This window comes from Macrobrachium rosenbergii, chromosome 53 (assembly GCF_040412425.1).
Source record: "Macrobrachium rosenbergii isolate ZJJX-2024 chromosome 53, ASM4041242v1, whole genome shotgun sequence".
NCBI classification, from domain to species: domain Eukaryota; kingdom Metazoa; phylum Arthropoda; class Malacostraca; order Decapoda; family Palaemonidae; genus Macrobrachium; species Macrobrachium rosenbergii.
This window is the reverse complement of record NC_089793.1, coordinates 10,875,324-10,895,323: the sequence shown is the minus strand read 5'-3', so window position 1 is coordinate 10,895,323 and position 20,000 is coordinate 10,875,324. Positions and strand designations below refer to the sequence as shown.

General features: G+C 36.5%; 1 protein-coding gene across 11 annotated transcripts in view; it reads left to right on the top strand.

Moving 5' to 3' along the window:
- scalloped (TEA domain transcription factor 1 homolog scalloped) overlaps positions 1–20,000 on the top strand; it is a 265,722-nt gene that overhangs the window by 24,671 nt on the left and 221,051 nt on the right. For 6 of the 11 annotated variants that reach the window (XM_067096659.1, XM_067096655.1, XM_067096660.1 and 3 more), the window contains exon 2: positions 13,887–13,963. The exons of the other annotated variants lie outside the window; for them this stretch is intronic. In XM_067096659.1, the coding sequence (XP_066952760.1) occupies positions 13,915–13,963 (49 nt within the window). In that variant the 5' untranslated portion in view covers positions 13,887–13,914. The remainder of the gene's footprint in view (positions 1–13,886; positions 13,964–20,000) is intronic. 11 annotated transcript variants of the gene reach the window in all.

Here is a 20,000-nt window from a genome sequence, read left to right as displayed (position 1 = left end):
TTAGATTGGAAGAAAGGGGAGAAAGGAGAGGATACCTTTAAAAAAAGGGGTAAGATTCGCTAATGGTGAAAAATGTAGCTTTCGGAAAAAGACAAAGGAACCGAAGAAGGAGAAGAGGTGACCGGAAAACGCTAATAAAAAGGGAACGTCCAAAAACAGCAGTAATAAATTGTTATTAGCTGACTTTTAAGAACTAACGCTTATTGTGCGTGCTTGCAGACGGTGTGACCGTGTGTGCGGTTGTATGTGTACACACAAATACACACACATGTACACACACACACACACACACACATATATATATATATATATATATACTATATATATATATATATATATATATATATATATATATATGAAAGTTATTAGACGAACAGATTTCATAATTCCCTTGTATATACCCCTATTCCTTCATCCACACTAATGTTCAAGGAGGTAAGGTCTCTCTCTCTCTCTCTCTCTCTCTCTCTCTCTCTCTCTCTCTCTCTCTCTCTCTCTCTCTCTCAGCAGAAAAAAAAAAAAAAACTATTACTTGGATGTTGCTCAGGAGGTAATCATATGAGACTTCTTCAAGGTTAATGGGGGATGGTCTCGGAGAGAGAGAGAGAGAGAGAGAGAGTCATGTTGGTCCCAGATGTTCCCCCTCTTTGCTATGATCTTGACGCCCGGGCGTCTGCGAGCGAACTCGAAACAAGGAGCGGAATGAGGGAGGAGGTAAGAAGGGTTTTGATAAATACAAGGTGAAGGAGATTGGGTCGGAGTGGAAAAAATTCCAGGGGGGAAAAAACGAATAAGGAATTAGGGAAGGATCTCGGCGATTGGGGTGAACATGGGCGAGGAATAAAGACGAAGAACGGGAGAGGAATAATGAACACGGTAGGAGAGGAGAGGAAGAATAAGACGCGAGGAAAGGAGGAGTTAGCAAAAGCAAAAGTGACCTACAAATGGCGGACGCTTCATAATAGGGTGTGAGGATACCCGAGATAAAATGGATTTTTTTTTTTTTTTTTTTTTGACTTTTGACTGATTCTTGGCAGTTATTACCGGGGCGAGAGTTTAAATACAAAGGTTTGCGATTAGCATTAAGGCGAGACTTTGATTTGGTCAGTAAACGCGTTGGCTTTAGCCAATTTCCGTAATTGTACCGAGGAAACGTTAGGAAGTTAAATATAAAATCATCCGATTACCTTTTTTGTATTTTCTGTCTTTCCCTCAGACGGATAACTATTGTTTGTAAGTTAAATTTTGTTATTTTCTTGAAAACCTAGCTGCTTTGTGAAGTAACTAGAAATCTCTTAAAGAAAATGTTGATGGTAAACAGAGCTTTGGTCTAGAACTGGTTTACTGACGAAAGCCAAGAGAGAGTTAATGGTGATCGCGTAGACGCGTCTCATGATTAGTCTGGGATTCCCCCAAGGTCCTACTGAAAAGGTTCATTTTTTTTTTTTTTTTAGGTCCCAAGCATAGGCTATCGTGAGGTACTTGTACCGTTCTTCGTTACTGTAAAAGCCAGTGCAGTTGACGAACTATCGGGTACTTATTTCACTGCTTGAGTCAACAGAAACGCGTGGACTATGAGAGAGAGAGAGAGAGAGAGAGAGAGATTTTATATGTAGCCTTTAGATTTGTCTGTAGATCGTTCTAACTCCTTAGGGCTTGGGGGATTACCTCTTGGAAGCTCTACCCAGTGTGGATTCGGACATTATTTGTAAATTATTGAAAGAAATGTGGTTGAGAGAGCGAGAGCAATTGATCTGTTATTTAGAATTTCAAGAGAAGAGGAGGAGCTAGGAATATGAAAAGAGGACTTCCAAGTTCCACCTCAGCTTTCAGAATATTGGAAGAAAGCGAATGTTGATAGTTGCGAATGTATAAAAACAATAAACGCCAGATAAGTGGGAAAAATTTACTTGGCTTGAAGGTCCGAGTAAGAATAAGAGACAAGGAAACTGAAGCGTAGAAATAAGGTTAAGGTGAATGGGAAAAATTTTACTTGGCTTATAGGTCCATGTAAGAAAAAAGTAAATTGAGTTTTTAGTTGTGTATGTTTCAAGGGTGAGTGGCACGTGTGTGAATGAAATGGATGAGGGTTCTAAAAACGGTTTTCGTCTGATAATAATTTTTTTTGAACACGTAATGTACATGCTTACATGTACACTGGCTCGTGCACCCCACTTCTGAGGGATGGGAGCAATCTTACGAACTGGGATTTTCAAAGTTTTCGTCTCAGAAACGACGGAAAATGCTCGGCGGATAAACTGAATGTGAGCAGATAAAATGGCACCTCAACACACCAACGACAGTCGAGTTTTTAAAAGCGTCACAGTTCTCGAGAAGCTCTTGGCATATCAGATGAAGTTCAAGGTTGCTGTGATTGGATATAAATATTGTTAGAGAACTAACGGTCTGCCGAGATGATCTGGGTGAATGTAACTTGGTTCTCGAGTTATCTCTGGTATTGAAGTTGGGTAGAAGTAGTGTTTTCATGCGTTTGTGTTGACAGAATATCCCGAGAACGGAGGAACGAGTTTTGATGGTTTTTGCTGATGGATGACTTATTGTCGCAAGGGAAACCATCTCGTTTTATTTGTTTTGGGTGGGGCTGCAGCCTGTTTATGCATATTAGTATGGGGTGGGAGAATTAAACTGTACATTAGTAAGATGTTTTTTCTTGCTTGAGATCTTGAATGCCAGTTTGACTTCCTGGGAGAAGCGTCGAGTCCTGTTTTTTTTTTTCTCCCGAGAGCTCAGGTTGCAGTAAATTGTTCATGAAGGTCTCTCTCTCTCTCTCTCTCTCTCTCTCTCTCTCTCTCTCCAAAGACGCGGTTCTCTAGTATTGAACAGGATAGAAAATGAAATCCTGTGAGTTAGCGTTCGTAGTTTTTTCTCTTGGATATTATCACTTGTTGGTTAATGTTTCAGTTTCTTGTCCACTACTATTCATCACTTTTGTTTTGATCTTGCATTATTGTGAATTGCGGGAATTAAGGTTGTTTTTTGCGCAATAATGTGAGGTCATGCACAGTTTTCAATTTTAATACTATACGTATGTAACGTTCTTACGTGCATGGTCCGTAGAGAATTAAGGTCGATTTCATGTGTGTTGTGTTTGAGAGAGAGAGAGAGAGAGAGAGAGATTTCGATGGTAAGTTAATTGTGGTATTCACTAAAGAATATCAATAATGTACTGAAATACCCAATAAAAAAGTAAAGAGAGAGAGCGAGAGGGAGAGAGATTTTTCGACGGTAAGTTAAATGTTATTCACAAGAGAATATCAATAATGTAAATGAAATACATAATAAAAAGTGAATATATATATATATATATAATATATATATAAATATAATATATATATATATATATATATATATATATATATATAAACTAGAGAGAGAGAGAGAGAGAGAGAGAGAGAGAGAGAGAGAGAGAGAGAGAGAACATCTTTCGTCCTTCATCTTTACGTCAACAGCATTAACACCTGACGTTTACAGACTCCATGCCAAATGTTTACACTGTAGTTTCTCAACTTTTTCAACCCGCTTTCTCTCCCACCACATACCCCCTGTGGACTAACTACCCACCTTCACGTGCCCAAGTCCAGCTGTGGGTGGATCAGTGACGTTTGTGGCCCCAGTGTTAACAACAACAGAATTTTTATGATTTGTAGCAGAGTTTCTGCTGTTAATCTTCCCACAAGTAATTACTTAGAACATATTTTGGTTTTCAGTAAATAAGATCGTCTGTTCTTTTCAAAAACTTACTTTGGTTTTTTCAGTAAATTATATCGTCTGTTCATTCAAAACCACCAGATAAAGAAGCCATGTTTTTGGGGGTAATTTCAAAGCCTAATGTTTGTATTTTCGAAATGTACTTCATCTTAATGACTGCGGTTGTAGATTGTAATAAGTTAGTTGTGGTAAGTGCATGAGTGTCTTATGCTTATAAAAATTAATTTTCCTTACTGGTTGGAATTATAATGAGTATTAATACTGATAATTATTGTCATTGTTTCACTGGTTTGTAGTGACAAACGACAGACTGTTTTTTGACAAGTTTCCATTTATATTGTACCTCTGGAACTTTTTTTTTTTTTTTTTTTTTTTTTTTTTTTTTTTGGAATTTCAGTGCAATGTTAAATGGATAATGCATTTTTTTTGTCCTTGGGTAGTGTCAGAATATTTTTTAAAACTTATTTTCCTTATTACCGTATTACGACTGCGACAGGAAATTAAGTTTGAATTTTATGAAATTATCATGTATGTGGAGGTATATGTGTGCGCACATTTATACATAGCTTAGGTACGCATGCGCATGTGTACAGTTATTTACTGTGCAATACATAATGTTCAATACATAAATAATATATATATATATATATATATATATAATATATATATATATATATATATATATATATGGACAACAGTGAATTTTCATAGTATATTGTTTTACGATAACAGTGCATTTGTTACACCTCTAAGTCAAATTCGGTGAAGATAAATATACCAGTAGTGTAAAAACTGATCATATATTATTTTACTTTTTTTGGATACTCCAAAGATTTTTTATCGTTGGGAAAAAAGGTGTAGTTTTTTCTGTTTTCTGTTATGCCGTGGTTTTTACTTGTTTATATTTAATTCACGTAATGTAACGCCATGTTAATGTCATTATCCAGTTTTTAGTTTTCTGTAAAAGAAAACTATTGTGCCGGCTTTGTCTGTCCGTCCGAACTTTTTCTGTCCGCCCTCAGATCTTAAAAACTACTGAGGCTAGAGGGCTGCAAATTGGTATGTTGACCATCCACCCTCCAATCATCAAACATACCTTATTGCAGCCCTCTAGCCTTAGTAGTTTTTATCTTATTTAAGGTTAAATTTAGCCATAAACGTGCGTCTGGCAACGGTATAGGACATGCCACCACCGGGTAGTGGTTAAAGTTTCATGGGCCGTGGCTCATACAGCATTATACCGAGACCACCGAAAGAGAGATCTATTTTCGGTGGCCTTGATATACGCTGAACAGAAAATTCGATTGCGCCGACGGAACTTCGGCGCATTTTTTACTAGATTACATTTGCTTCCAGAAATTGGATTGAAATAATTTTTATTGCATTCTGTACTTATCAGTAACCTTTAATCTTCTCTCGGGAATTTGATCATATATTTTTCTTCGGTGCCTATCTATTTTTCCTTACGTTTCTCTATGCATCTTTCATCAATGTGACGACGTTACGCCTACCCCAGACGCTGGATAACGTCACGGCATTCTTTTAATTGACACAATTTCTCAAGTGTCTGTTCGAGAGGGGTGATTCTGCATATTGCGTTTGATATTAAAATGACAATTCGCAATTACAGGGACTCCGTCGTTCCCTTTGATCAATAATGACAAGTTCTTTGTTGCGAAGACGCTCGATTTTCCCAAGAATGAACAAAGGTACGGGTTGTGTATCTCTCTCTCTCTCTCTCTCTCTCTCTCTCTCTCTCTCTCTCTCTCTCTCTCTCTCTTCTTCTTTCCTAGTTTCCTTGACAAAGTTCATCTAATTGAAGGATAATTTATGTGGAGTAAAAGTCCTTTGTTGTGAGTCCCTGCCCTGAAGGGACAAAAAAAAAAAGAAAAAGTGCTTTTTGTTCTGGTTCCTTCTTCTTCTTCTCTCTTCTTCTCTCTCTCGCTCTCTCTCTCTCTCTCTCTCTCTCTCTTCTCTTCTCTCTCTCTCACAGAGCTCCCTTTATTTTCTCTTGTTATTTTTTATTATCTAGTGTGATTCACAAGGGAAAAATGCGATAATCGCGTCTAATATTGTTAGCAATTATCTTGTCTTTTGAGAATTGCGTTGAAGTTCTTGTTTTCCAGGGCTAGCGAAAGGATGTTTGGATTCTTGCATTGTTTACAGTTTTTTGTTTATTTATCTGTTTGCTGTGTAGATGTAATTTTTGTACTTCCACTATAACGCTGCTCTAATTAGAGGTCAGCGATGTTGAAAACGGTTGGGTCTGGTCAGTACTTGGTTGGGTAACCAGAACCCGTCTCCGGTTATATTTTCGACTGCGACGGAAGGACAGCCCTTATTTGAATCATATATAATGTATAGCTGAATCACGAAAATATGAGACATGATGAATATATAAATAACGATAAAATCCACGAGGGAAAGGGAAACACTGGAGTGCTGCGAGGCCTTTCGACTGTCTGTCGTCCTTTACTTAGCATACATACGCACATTGTGCATGTATGTTTGTGTGAGTAAGAGTCATTGTCTCATGATGTCGCCATGAGATGATGAAGGAGAAGAAGACGGACGTTCTTGATGCTCGTGTCAGAATCTGCATTTATTTCCCAGCCGTGTTGTTGATTGTCGCTGATTGCGGAGTGATTGCGGACTCGCACCGCGCTGACTCTCCTGCATTTGGTGGCAGCAGAGAGAAGACCGTCAGCTTCTGCTGACTGCAATCGAGCCTTCTTAGGCAGAATTAGCTGACGCGCCGGTGACGAAATGTGGCTCTTTGTCTTGCGTGCGCTGAAAGATGATGGTACAGTTTAATTTGCGAATGCTCTCTCTCTCTCTCTCTCTCTCTCTCTCTCTCTCTCTCTCTCTTGAAGTGAAGTGAAGTGAAGTGAAAATGGTGCGGTAGTGTTTTGAAAATTGTATCTTTCCAATTTTGTGATATGGATAATTGTTTTATGTATACCTATATATGTACACATAGATACAAAGGAACACACACACACACACACACACACACGGCTACCTGGCAATGGGGACAGTAGGCCCTTGAAAGATTGTAACTTTTGTGAATGAAACCTCCGTTAGGTACCATCCTGTTTCAATGTAGTCCTCTCATTATTTATAACATATATATATATATATATATATATATCAGATATATATATATATATATATATATATATATATATATATATATATATATCAGTCATGCAAGTAGATAAGATAGGGTCAGACATATATATCTATATCCTTCGTCATGTCCCTAAAAAGCCCAGTTGGTGACAATACAGGAGGAGAAGTGCGAGTTGGGAAAGAGGGGAGTGGGTCCCCGAACAACAATCGTTTTAATAATGCCTCGTAAAGATTTTGTACGTCGGCGATAATCCCTCGTATCGCTTTCGAATTCCCCGTCGATTGGCGGTCGTAAGTCGCTCGAGATGCAGACAGGCGCCCGGTCGCCGAATGGCCCGATGAGTCGGGACGCGTCGTTCTGGCGCTTCTCGGAAGGGGAGGAGAAAAGTACAAGGGATGGGAGTATTCAGAGGATGTGGGGTGGGGGTGTGTGTGCAGGGTTGGGGGGAAAGGGGTGGGGAGTTTAGAGAAGGAAATGGGAGAGAGAAAAACATTAAATTACCTCCAGTAGAAGGGTAGATCGATTTGATTTTCTAACCCTGGGTCGCAGTGCACATTGTCATCGTCGATGTAACACACATATATATATATATATATATATATATATATATATATATATATATATATATATATATATATATACTCTCTCTCTACACACACACATCTATATGTGTGTGTGCATAGATTATGCATTTTCTTGTATTATATTTATATATATATATATATATTTTATATATATATATATATATATATATATATAACAATATGTCTGTGAAATAACAACACACAATCACGTGTTTCACAGAAATGAATTTTTAATTCATATCGAAATCAGACCCAGGTCTCTCTCAAATGAAAGGCAAGGGCACTACCAACTGACCCTTTCATTTAAGAAACCTGGGTTCGATCCCTATTTGAATAAAAAAAATATATATGTACACATATATATATATATATATGTGTGTGTATTACTTGAAGGGATGTCTATGAAAACCGTCAGTGTTTTTAATTTTGGGAAGGAATTAGTTTAATTTTGCAGGAGGTAAAAATCTAATTCTTAAGTGTTGATGACGATTTAACTATTCAGTACAAGAAAAGGTAAACGTGAAAGATAAATTGGTGAAAGATATTTCAGTTATTACAAAAGGATGAAACAAATCGCTTTATATCCATTTAGATATCAGTATTTGTGTAGCTTTTATCACGAGAGAGAGAGAGAGAGAGAGGTGGTCAAAAACCCCATATTAGGCTAACCCTCGTAAGCCTATGGGGAAGAGACGGTGCCATGGTCAATGCCCTCGCTCCTTCCCTCCCCTCCCCTCTCCCTATCTCCCCCTCCCCTCCTCGTTCTCCCTCCCTCTAAGTATGGGTTATAAAATCTGTCGGCGGTGTCCGGGCTTATCTGTACTTGAAAAGTTTGTAGGAAGAAAGTGAACTCGTGCTGAATTTGTCTTATTTATTTACGTACACGTTTATTTATCTTATTTTTTTTTCAATCGGGTTATGTATTTGCGTATAGTCTTCCCATGAAACCGATGAAAAAGATACCCCTGAATTTCTGAGTGCACGTTATTTAGACAATTTATTTACGAGTTTATTTAGGCTAATTTCCTTTTTTTTTTTTTCCCACACTGTTTAAGTATTGACGTGCATATTCCCCTTTCTAAACTGGTACAGAAATGGACACTTGCTAAGTGATTGATGTACAGGTTACGCTAATTCGTCTGTCCTAAAAAAGTAGATAATGCCCTGGACATGAGATTTCATCAATCAGTCGGTCCTGGAAAATAGATAACACTCTGAAAATAAGATTTCACGAAAGAAACAAAAACAAGAAATCAAACCACTCACGCTATGCCCCTAAGGATTTAATTCGTAAGCAAGCATCCCAAAATGCCCAAGGAGGTCTTAGGAAAGAGACTGAGAAAACGAAAACAGAAAGAGGGCTGGCTGTCTTGTCTGTCTGTCTGTCTGTCTGTGTCTGTCTGGTAGGTAGCCTAGTAGTACCACATAGTAAATCAGGTAATTGTATGGTTGTCTGGGTAGAGAACAGACGGATTATAGGGTCCAAGACGGTGTGGTGGCCGCTGCCCGGGAAAAGACCCACGGGCTACGAAGTGGGTTGTAAGTAGCCTACGTTCGGTAGTCGTGGGCTCGTCCTAGGGGTTTGGTCCCTAAAGGGGGGGGGGTTTAGTGCCGTCAGTGCACCTCTCGCAGTGCACTGTAGGCATTACTTAAGAATTTTTGCAGCGTCCCTTCGTCCCTGGCTGCCCCTTTCATTCCTTTTATTGTACCTCCGTTCATATTCTTTCGTCCATCTTACTTTTACCCTCTTCTAACAATGTTCCATAGTGCAACTGCGAGGTTTTCCTCCTGTTACACCTTTTAAACCTCTTACTCTCAATTTTCCTTTCAGCGCTGAATGACTTCATAGGTCCCAGCACTTGGCACTCAGCCTAAATTCTACATTCTATTCTCGTCCAAGGGGTTTTGCCAGAAGGATCTGGGAGTAGGTCCTTCAAGGGTCAATGTATTATGTAGTCTTGCGGTCTTGTCCTATTTGGCAGGAGGGTCTTATTTTTCTCTGACTTTATTTTGTCGTTGTTGCTTTCATATTTATGTCAAATGGGCAGTAAGTGGAATTGCCCTCTCGTTTAAATGCAGAATAATTTACCTTGGTGTATTTGTCACCTGACTCCAAACTCAGTCTTTGAGATTTTATATATATGTCGAAGAATTCCGAGATCGATTTATTTTACCGTAATTGACGAGCTACGCCATTTTAAGGATATATAATAGATATATATATATAATATTTATATTAAAACTGAAAATAAATGTCACAAAATGTCGAACCACACATGGTGACGTACTTCCATAAATAAAATATACAGCTTTACATCACATGAAATGTAAGAAAAGCAAATACGTTCATATATATGTATATAGATGTGTATATGTATGTGTATATGTATATACATGTACTATGTGAACTTATTTGCTTATCTTGCATTTCATGTGATGTAAAGCTGTATATTTTATTCATGGTACGTACGTCACCATGCGTGTTTCGACATTTTGTGACATTTGATTTGAATCCAATTTTAATGAACACATTGTTTTTATTAAGACACTTTACTTTTATATGCGAACGTCATTCCGTCATACCTGAAAGATTTTCGTTTTTCGAAGATTTTTCTCTTCGTTTTGTGTTGAGTGTTCTAGATATGCTTCCTTTTTCAAAAATGCTTCATAAACATGGCCTATCTAGCGTTATTGGTATGGTGTATATAAAATTATCTTGAGCGAGAATGCGTTATTAGGATCCAAGACCGAATTACATGAAGCATTTAAAATGCTAAAACATAGCTACCCTAGATGTGCTTTCATTTTTCGAAAATGTCTCGTAAACATGGCCTGTTCAGCCATTTTGGTATGATATATATAAATGTTCTTGAGCGAGTATGCGTTGTTAGGATCCAAGACCGAATTACCTGAATCATTAAAAATACTAAAACATAACTACTTATAGATTTGCTTTCCTTTTTCAAAAATGGCCCATAAACATGACCTATCCTGCGTTGTTGGCATGGTTTATGTAAAGTGTAAGAGAGTATGCGTTATTTAGATCCAAAGCCGAATAACACATAAGTATTTAAATTACGCAGAAATAGTCACTAATTATTCACAGTTAGGGTCTATGTGCGTCCATATCAGCTACGGCCAGGTGCAGGCCTATATCGAAGTCATTGTATGACTGTAACCATGACTAAATTTTATGGGCCCCCAAGGCTCCCGGAGCTTCCCAAGTAGGCCTATGCCATCTATAAAGGACGTTTTGAAGCATGGGCCGCAAGGCCAGTAAGTAAGTTAAGTAGTAGGCCGCTTCATATTTTATTCATTACTTAATACACTCCACCGCCCCTCGTAACCGTCGCGTGATAAATGTTTTAATAATCTGCCTTTTAATTATCTTACGGTGGTTTATGGAGTGTTTGCGGTTTTCGTCTTGACACTTGGGCGGAGATAATAATAATAACAACCTTCGGTGCTTTATAGGTTTTGTGTGTGTGTGTGTGTGTGTGTTTGTTTGTTTGTGTGCCTCTTTTGCCCTGGAGACCGGTCGTGACTCTGCTAATTTCATTAAGGCCCCTCGACTTTCCGTAATTCTTTTATTGGAGCTTTTTATTTATTTCTTCATTATTTATTTATTTATTTGTTTATATATTTATTTATTGTGGTTTCACTTCTCCGTCAGCGTTTGTCCTCACAAGGATTTATGGCTGTTTTGTTTAGCATGTTCTATTTTTTTCTTTTACATTTTTTGGGGGATAAAAAATTAGTATAAAATATATGTGTCTGTTGTTATTGTCGGTGTTTGTGTGTGTCTATGTATGTATGTTTATGAATGTGTATGTATGTATATTTGTGAGTATATGTATATTTGTATGTATGTGTGTGTATGTTTGTATGTGTTTATGTATGTGTGTATGTACATTCCCCTTATAATCGAGTGAAGGTGAAGATAAATGTGTTCGGTGAGCACAGTGGTGAAAAACATAGCTAACATTTCAAAGGCACCTTTTATCGGCAACGCGGAATGTAAAGTCTCAAATGGCTTACATTCGGCTCTTTATCAGTTAGTCTTTGGCTTAATGGCATCAGAAGTGTTACTGAGGAGGAGGAAAAAAACTCAGGTTTTAATTTTTATCAACAACATGATGTTAAACTACTGGGAGAATTGTTTCATAGCGTCTCCTCGGCAGTATTTTTTTTTTTTTTTTTTTTGTATTTCGAATCTGTTGGAAGTAGAGATTTTTCTGCAATCTGTGCCGGAAGTTAAAAGACTTGTCGTAGAAAGTAAGAACATTTATCGTTAGAAAAAAAAAACTTTCAGTTCGAACATTTATCATTAGTAAAAAAAAAAAAAACTTTCAGTGGGACAAATTTTATTGATATTTCCTTGGTCCAGTGTTCTCAACCTCCCTTCATCAACGGGGCTCGAGATTAATCCCAAGGGAGAGGGGTGGGGCCCAGTAAGAACAATTTAGACCCATTTTCCGAAGAATCCATCACGGCTTCGTTGTAGTTAGTCGACTGCTGATAGCAGCTGAAGCAGAGAAATCCATTGGGCTAGCAACGTCATCCCATAGCCTTGCTTAGAACCGGATAGTATATTATTATTATTATTATTATTATTATTATTATTATTATTATTATTATTATTTACACTAAAAACAACATGCATGCGTATGCATAGATAAAGATAATTGGCCCAAATTGGGATCACTTCGTATGCATAGATAAAAATAATTGGCTGAAATTGGGATCACGTTGTATGCATGGATATAAATTAGTTTAAAAAATTGGCCCAAATTGGTATCACGTCGCGTGCATAGATGAAAATAATTGGCCCAAAATGGGATCACGTTGTATGCATGGATAAAAATTAGTTTAAAAACTGGCCCAAATTGGGATCACGTCGTATGCGTAGATGAAAACAATTGGCCCAAATTGGGATTACGTCGTATGCATGAATAAAAATAATTGGCCCAAATTGGGATCATGTTGTATGCATGGATAAAAATTAAAGATAATTGGCCCAAATTCGGATCACGTCGTATGCATGGATAAAAAATAATTGGTCCAAATTGGGATCACGTCGTATGCATAGATAAAAATATTTATTGGCCCAAATTGGGATCACGTCATATGCGTGGATAAAAATTAGATAAAGATAATTGGCCCAAATTGGTATCACGTCGTATTCATAATTAAAAATAATTGGCCCAAATTGGGATCACGTCGTATGCACAGATAAAAATAATTGGCCCAAATTGGGACCACGTCATAAAAAAACCTATCTTCAGCCTCAGCCGCGTTTCCATTTTGTATTTTATTTAAATAGGTCGGATGTGGCTCTTTTATGCTTCCGTGTCAATTTTTATAAAGCAATTGCTTGTTTTATCATTAGTAATTTGATTTCTTTTAGTCCCCCCGCGACTGTGTGTCAGGTAGATTGATGGAGTGTCACATCAGTGTCAGTATTCACTCTGGGCAGTAATAATGGCGAACTTGTCACTTGTTACGAGTTTCCACTGCTTTTTTTTTATTTTCTTTTTTATTTCCTATGTTTTTTCTTTTTTTTCCTTCGTGGGAGTTTTGCCTCAATCGATATTTTAATTTTGATTTGCTGGGTGCTGTTAGTTTTCTTTCAGACTATGCTAAGCCTTACTTTATACAGTGATTAGCGCGTTGGTAGTCTACTAAGCTTATTTAGAGAGGAAGAGAAATTAACATCGTATATACAGTAAGTTCTATTGATTATTCAGGTAATGAAATGCTGATTATAAAATTATTAGTCATATATATATATATATATATATATATATATATATATATATATATATATATATATTGTTTAGTAAGTAAGTGTTTGCAGTACTCTTTAATGCGTTAACAACTGTTCCTATAAATCTGTTGTTTTGGATGATGATTTAAAGCAATTGTTGTTGGCGATCAAGTCGCAAAAATTAGGTGGGAACGTATATTTTTGCGTGTATTCAAACTTGAACGAGGGAATAGTTAATTATACCAGTGCTTTAGTACCATTATTAATTAAATGAATATTGTAGTTGTTAGCGGGTAATTTCTAGAGGTGAAAGGTGGAGAAGTGATATGTGTTGATAATAATTCCTTTTAATGTAAGAAAAAATGCCCTGTGGTATTCCACACGATTTAAAAAAATGTCGGCGATCAAGCAGCAAGTAAATATACCAATAAATAAATAAGTGGTCGGCTACGCTTTCTCCCCCTGTTTTGTTGTTGTTTTTAATGTTGTTTTGCGATTAATTTGTGCACAAAAAATAAAAACAATAAAGAAATAATTGGGAAAATCAAAAAGTGGTCAGCTGCGCCTGCCTGCCTCCTCCCCTTGTCTTGCCCCTTAGAAAATGTCTCTCTCTCTCTTTTTTTTTTTTTGGGTGTTGTTTTACTAATGCTCGGCCCCTAATGTTGTTCTCCAGGTTCTGAGTCCTCGTCACCCCTCGTCAAATGCCAGGGATCTCAGGGACCACGAACGAAGCTGAACATCCCTGGGGAGGTTAGTGACGCGACTTCGTGTTGATGAGACGTGTTGGTAGTTCTTTCTCTACAGTCCAGTCCACTATTTTCATTTTTATTACTTATTTGTTTTTTGTTTTTTTTACACTTTTCTTGAACTTGCTTTTTTGTTTCTTGGTATCCTTTTTGTCTTTCTGTAGTAGGAGCATTTCTGTTACTATTTTCTTTTCTTTTCTTGATTTTATTTCTTGGTACCTTTTTCCTCTTTCTGTAGTAGGAGCAGTTCTGTTACTATTCTATTTTCTTTTCTTGATTTTGTTTCTTGGTACCTTTTTCCTCTTTTATAGTAGGAGCATTTCTTTTACTATTCTCTTTTCTTTTCTTGATTTTGTTTCTTGGTATCTTTTCGTCTTTCTGTAGTAGGAGCATTTCTGTTACTATTTTCTTTTCTTTTCTTGATTTTGTTTCTTGGTACCTTTTTCCTCTTTCTGTAGTAGGAGCATTTCTGTTACTATTCTCTTTTCTTTTCATGATTTTGTTTCTTGGTAACTTTTCCTCTTTCTGTAGTAGGAGCATTTCTGTTACTATTTTCTTTTCTCTTTGAACTTGATTTTGCTTCTTGGTACCCTTTTCTTTTTCTACAGTAGGAGCAGTTTTTGGTGCTATTTTCTTTTCTTTAATTTGATTTTGTTTCTTGGTACCTTTTACTTTTTCTGTAGTAGGGGCATTTTCTTCCTTTTCATTTCTGGTCCCTTTATTTGTTTATAGTCTAAACCACCTTTCATTCTTTCTTTCGTGTTGAGTGTGTCAGTAATTCTACACTCCATTCTACTATTTTCATTTTTATTACTATTTTCTTGACCTTGTTTTCGTTTCATGGTACCATTTTCTTTTCTTTAGTAGGACCACTTTCTTCCCTTTTCATTTCTGGTCCCTTAATTTGTTTATGGTCCAGACCCCCCATTCTTTCTTTTTTCTCTCTTTCTTTCGTGTTCAGACGTGTGTGGGTAGTTTTTACGATTCACAAATCTTTGATGTTTCTCTTTTTCACTTCTTGTCATTTTTTACTGCATTCTTTTCTTTCATGGTACTTTTCCTTTAGTAGAAGCTGGGTTTTCCTCTTCAATTTCACGTCCTTACTTGATATGGTACTTTTTTATGGGTACTTTTTCTTTTTAGAAGGATAGAAATGGATTTTTTTCCCTTGGGTGGTACTTTTTTCCTAAAGATATTTTTACCTTTATTTCTTTTCTTTCCTTTATGGTACTTAATTTACCTGTTAAAGGCTGTTTGCCCTTAAACATTTTATGGTACTTTCTCTTTTGTTGGAGCCGAAATTTGCCTTTCATTTCTCGACCTTGCTTGTTTATGGTACTTTTTATCTCTAGTTTTAGTCTCTGTTTCGTGCCTTGTTTTTTTTATTGTACTTTTTTATCTAATAGGTGCTCATTTTCTTAATAGCTGTCCTTACCCTTACTATCACATGTATAGTAACTATGTAGTGATGACTCTCTCTCTCTCTCTCTCTCTCTCTCTCTCTCTCTCTCTCTCTCTCTCTCTCTCTCTCTCTCTCTTCACTCAAGACTGTAAATAATTTATTTCCTTATTTAGCAGTTTTCTGATTATTTACATTTCATTTTTTCAAGTGGAGGAGGACGGTGAAGGTTGCCCACATTTCCCCATGATGTGGGTGTTAACTTTTATTAATTAATGTATATTTATTTTTGGAGCTCAAAAATCAAAAGAAGATTTTGGAGTTTGGCATGCTTCGGTTGGTAGTAGTCATAGTTTGTGTGTTGTCATCTTTATTCCTTTTTATATTTAATTGTTCCTGAAGTAGATTACGTTGAATATTTTTTTTTTTTTTGCTTGCGATATATACTGTTTTTGTAGTCCAAACCTGCCCCTTTTTAATTTTGCGAATGGGAAAAATGATATTATTTTTATTCTTGAATGTTAAATTCTCCCTGGAAGTATTCGAAGTTTGGGCCAAATGCTAACTGAGAATTTTTTAGGTATATATTGCTTGCTAGGTTAGAATCGAAAGTAACTGAATCAGCTGTTTTGCGTCCGTTGATCCTTCATATTGACGCTTCCACGATGTTTATCAGGATTTTATTATCAAAATCCTGGTATTTTTAAAACTACGAAGACAGTCGCTGACCAGGAAGAATCGCTTTCGTGGGATCGTATGTTCTAAATGTTAGTCAGCGTCAATAGTGGTCGTAGTTGATTATATTTCGTTTTAGGTAGCATCAATAATAGTCATGGTTAATTATACTGTAGTTCCTATGAAGTATCGTCAGTAGTGGTGATGATAGAATATATTTCGTGTGAAGCAGCGTCGATATTATAGTGGTCATCGGTGATTAGATTCCGTTTGAAGAAGCGTCAGTAGTAAGAAGCGTCAGGAGTAGTCGCTGTTAATTATAGCTCCTTTGAAGCAGCGTGAATAGTGTAATGGTTAGTTACATTACGTTTGAGGTGACATCTATAGTGGTCGTGGTTAATTATATTTCGTTTGAAAGCAGCATCAATCAAGTTAATGGTTAATTATATTTACTGCAGTTGTTATCTTCGGGAGTACTGTCGTATTTGCTGGAACTTTTAAGAGTCAGAACAGCAAAGAAACTGTCCAGAGTTGTAAACCCTCACATTCCCTCCTCCCACCCCACACACACACACACGGCGAGGCTTCCTGCGTTAATTGTAAACAAGTGGCGCAGTGCACTCGTCTTGTACTGTACAACTCTGTTCCGCGTGGTGTCGTCAGTGCACCTCATGCGGTGCACTGTAGACATTACGTAAGGTTCTTTAAAGCGTCCTTATTTCCTAGCTGCAAAACCCTCTTTCATTCCTTTTACTGTACCTCCTTCCATATTTTCTTTCTTCCGTCTTACTTTCCATCCTCTCCAAACAATTGTTTCATAGTGCAAATGCGAGGTTTACCTCCTGTTACGCCATTCAGACCTTTTAGCTCTTAATTTCCGTTTCAGCGCTGAATGAACTCATAGGTCTCAGCGCTAGTGTACAACTCTGTTTTACCTGATAAACCGGTAAAACCGTATTTGCGTAGTGTAGTGTCTGCATACTTGTATTTGTATACGCGCGTATGGCACTTATTTGGTCTTGTAGTTAAGCGTGCATACGTGCGATGTATGCATGATTTGGTAAAGAGGTTCATGTAGTTTGTGCTCGCTGTAGGCTAGCTCATGTAGTTATGCAGATTTTTGCCTACCTAGATGCACAAATTTACATATGCGTAACAAGTTTTCGCCAGCATTCATATGGATACATAAGTTTACACTATGTATACTCACTGATTCCTTTGTAATTTCCTTATAGATGCATGAATTTTCATACGTATTTTCTTCTCAAATGTACAAAGTTGTATTGTATATAGCTGCGAAAGAAAGTTTTTTGCTAATTTACTGACAGTCCATAAATATGCGCACAAAATTGTTGCTAATTTTTTAAATATTCATTAAGAATATATAAATATAGTCTATATATATATATATATATATATATATATATATATATATATATATATATATATATATATATCTCCCAAGCTTACGCTTTATCTTATATAAATCCTCAAATGTACATACATCGCGTAAAAATACAAAGCTGCCTTCAGTTTCATTATAAAAGATAACGTATCATTCTTGCGCCGGGAGTCAAATGTCAGGTCATTATTGGTATACAGAGGTCAGCTTCGGTATCTTTAGTCTGTCTATTTCGTCCCGAGGAACCCGTGGGAGGGGAATAACTAACTGTCCCTAATTGTACCCAGGCCCTACTCGACAGCTACCTCTGTCTAATCCCTTCTCTCTCCGGGCGTCAACACAATAGGGATTAATGTAAGAAATGAATGTGTGAATGAATAACAGAACGGCATGAGTTAATTCCGATCCATCAGATTCGAATGTTAATAAGAGTATAGAATTCTGTTCCATCAGATTCGAATGTTGATAGCAGTAGATAATTCTGTTCCATCAGATTCGAATGTTCATAGAGTTTATAATGCTGTTCCATCAGCTTCAAATGTTGATTACAGTAGATAATTCTGTTCCATCAGATTCGAATGTTCATAAGAGTATATAATTCTGTTCCATCAGATCCGAATGTTGATTACAGTTGGTAACAGTAGATAATTCTTTTCTATCAGCCTCGAATGTTTATAACAGATAATTCTCTTCCATCAGCTTTGAATGTTTATATGACAGTTAATAACTTTCCCATCAGCTTCCAATGCTGATAACATTAGATTTATTACCGTTGGATTATATCGTGAATAATCCAAGAAATGTATAATCACACACAAAATAAAAGAACATCAGTTTATGTTTTCTGTATTTGCGTTTCACCTTGAGAACAGATGCTCTGTACCCTTTATTTATTTACTTACTTATTTAATTTATTTTGAGTTCCTTTCGCCCACGTTGCGTCACGCTGACCGCACAGTATGCAGAATCGGCCGCGTTATTTTGGGCCGCGTTCAGACGCCGTGCAAGGATGGCATTTGCGTCACTAGGGTAGCTGTTACGTTGTTGGCCGCTTCCCGGCGCTGAAAACCCGTTGTCACCTTGGGAGGGTGTAGTACAAGTCTGCCACCGAAATCTGATACTTCGCATACTGTCTAATATCTTCGGGTGTTTTTGTTTATTTATTTTTGTTCGTCAGCGTTCAAGTGTGAAGAATAACCTTTTAGGTAGGTCATTGCAATTCACGTTTATTGTTGAAGATTTTGTTTTATGTCCAAAATTTATTTATTTTTATTCATTTTTGTGCGTCAGTGTTTTAAGTGTGTAGCATAGCCTAAACAGTATTATTTAATTAGTCGTTGCAATAATTAAGTCGTTGCAATTCATGGTTAATTTTGAAGCTTTTTTTTTTGTCCAAAATTTATTTATTTTCATTCATTTTTGTGCGTCAGTGTTTAAGTGTGTAGCATAGCCTAAACAGTCTTATTTAATTAAGTCGTTGCAGTTCACGGTTATTGTTGAAGCTTTCGTTTTATGTCCAAAGTCTTTTTCTTTTTATTTCCATACTATTTTAGTCTTTACATGTCTTCATTACTTTTCATATTTTTCAGTAGGAATTCAAGAACTAAGTTGCTTTTTATGTCATGTCTCGTACTCTGATATAAGCTAGACATTTTTGTTGCATTATTTAATATCTTGCACTGAAATACTCGTACACGCTTTTACAAAGTTTGTTTTAAATAAAGATGGTTGACGCCAATGTCAATACATTTCCAAAGATTAATTTTCCACAAATGTCCTCTTTGCTGTAGATTGATTTTGTCGCGAAATTTATTGAATGTTGTTAGAATGAAAGTTTTATTTCTTTTTCCCAACACTTCAACTCGCATAATCATTGAATTCCATCTCTCTTTTCTTAGTATTTATGCTCGTATATCGCAGAATAATATTGCTGTTAACATCATTGTTAATTACCAACAAATATTTTGTTAAGTAGCAACAATTATTTTGTTAATAACAAAAAATTTCTAGTTAATTAACAACAAATTTCTTATAGTTAACAACAAATTTCTTATAGTTAACAACAAATTTCTTGTTAATAACAACAAATATATTGTTAATTAATAACTAATATCTTGTTAATTGACAACAAATTTCTTGTAATTAACAACAAATGTCTTGTAATTACCAACAAATTTCTTGTTAATAAACAACAAATAACAACAGCAAGGACAAAATAACTGAATCGCATTCTCTTTATCAGAAAATGATGTCTTTCCTTTCTTGGAATTTCAGCGGCGTCTTATCTAAGAACGTCCTTGTTATTTGTTGTTATTTGCGTCACTGGCTGATGATAGTTATTAGACAAACAACAACATTCAATAAATGAATCACGTTCTGCGCATCAATACTCATTTCTCATCGTGGAGGAGAAGAGGAGAGGAGAGCTAAAGCGAGGTAGCTAAAGAGGCTTTGAGAACGTCTGGTTTTGCCGTCAAAACATCCACAGCGAATAAAAGAGAGAGAGAGAGAGAGAGAGAGAAAAAAAAAATAGTAGTAACGAGACCACCGCATGGAGAAATGCGT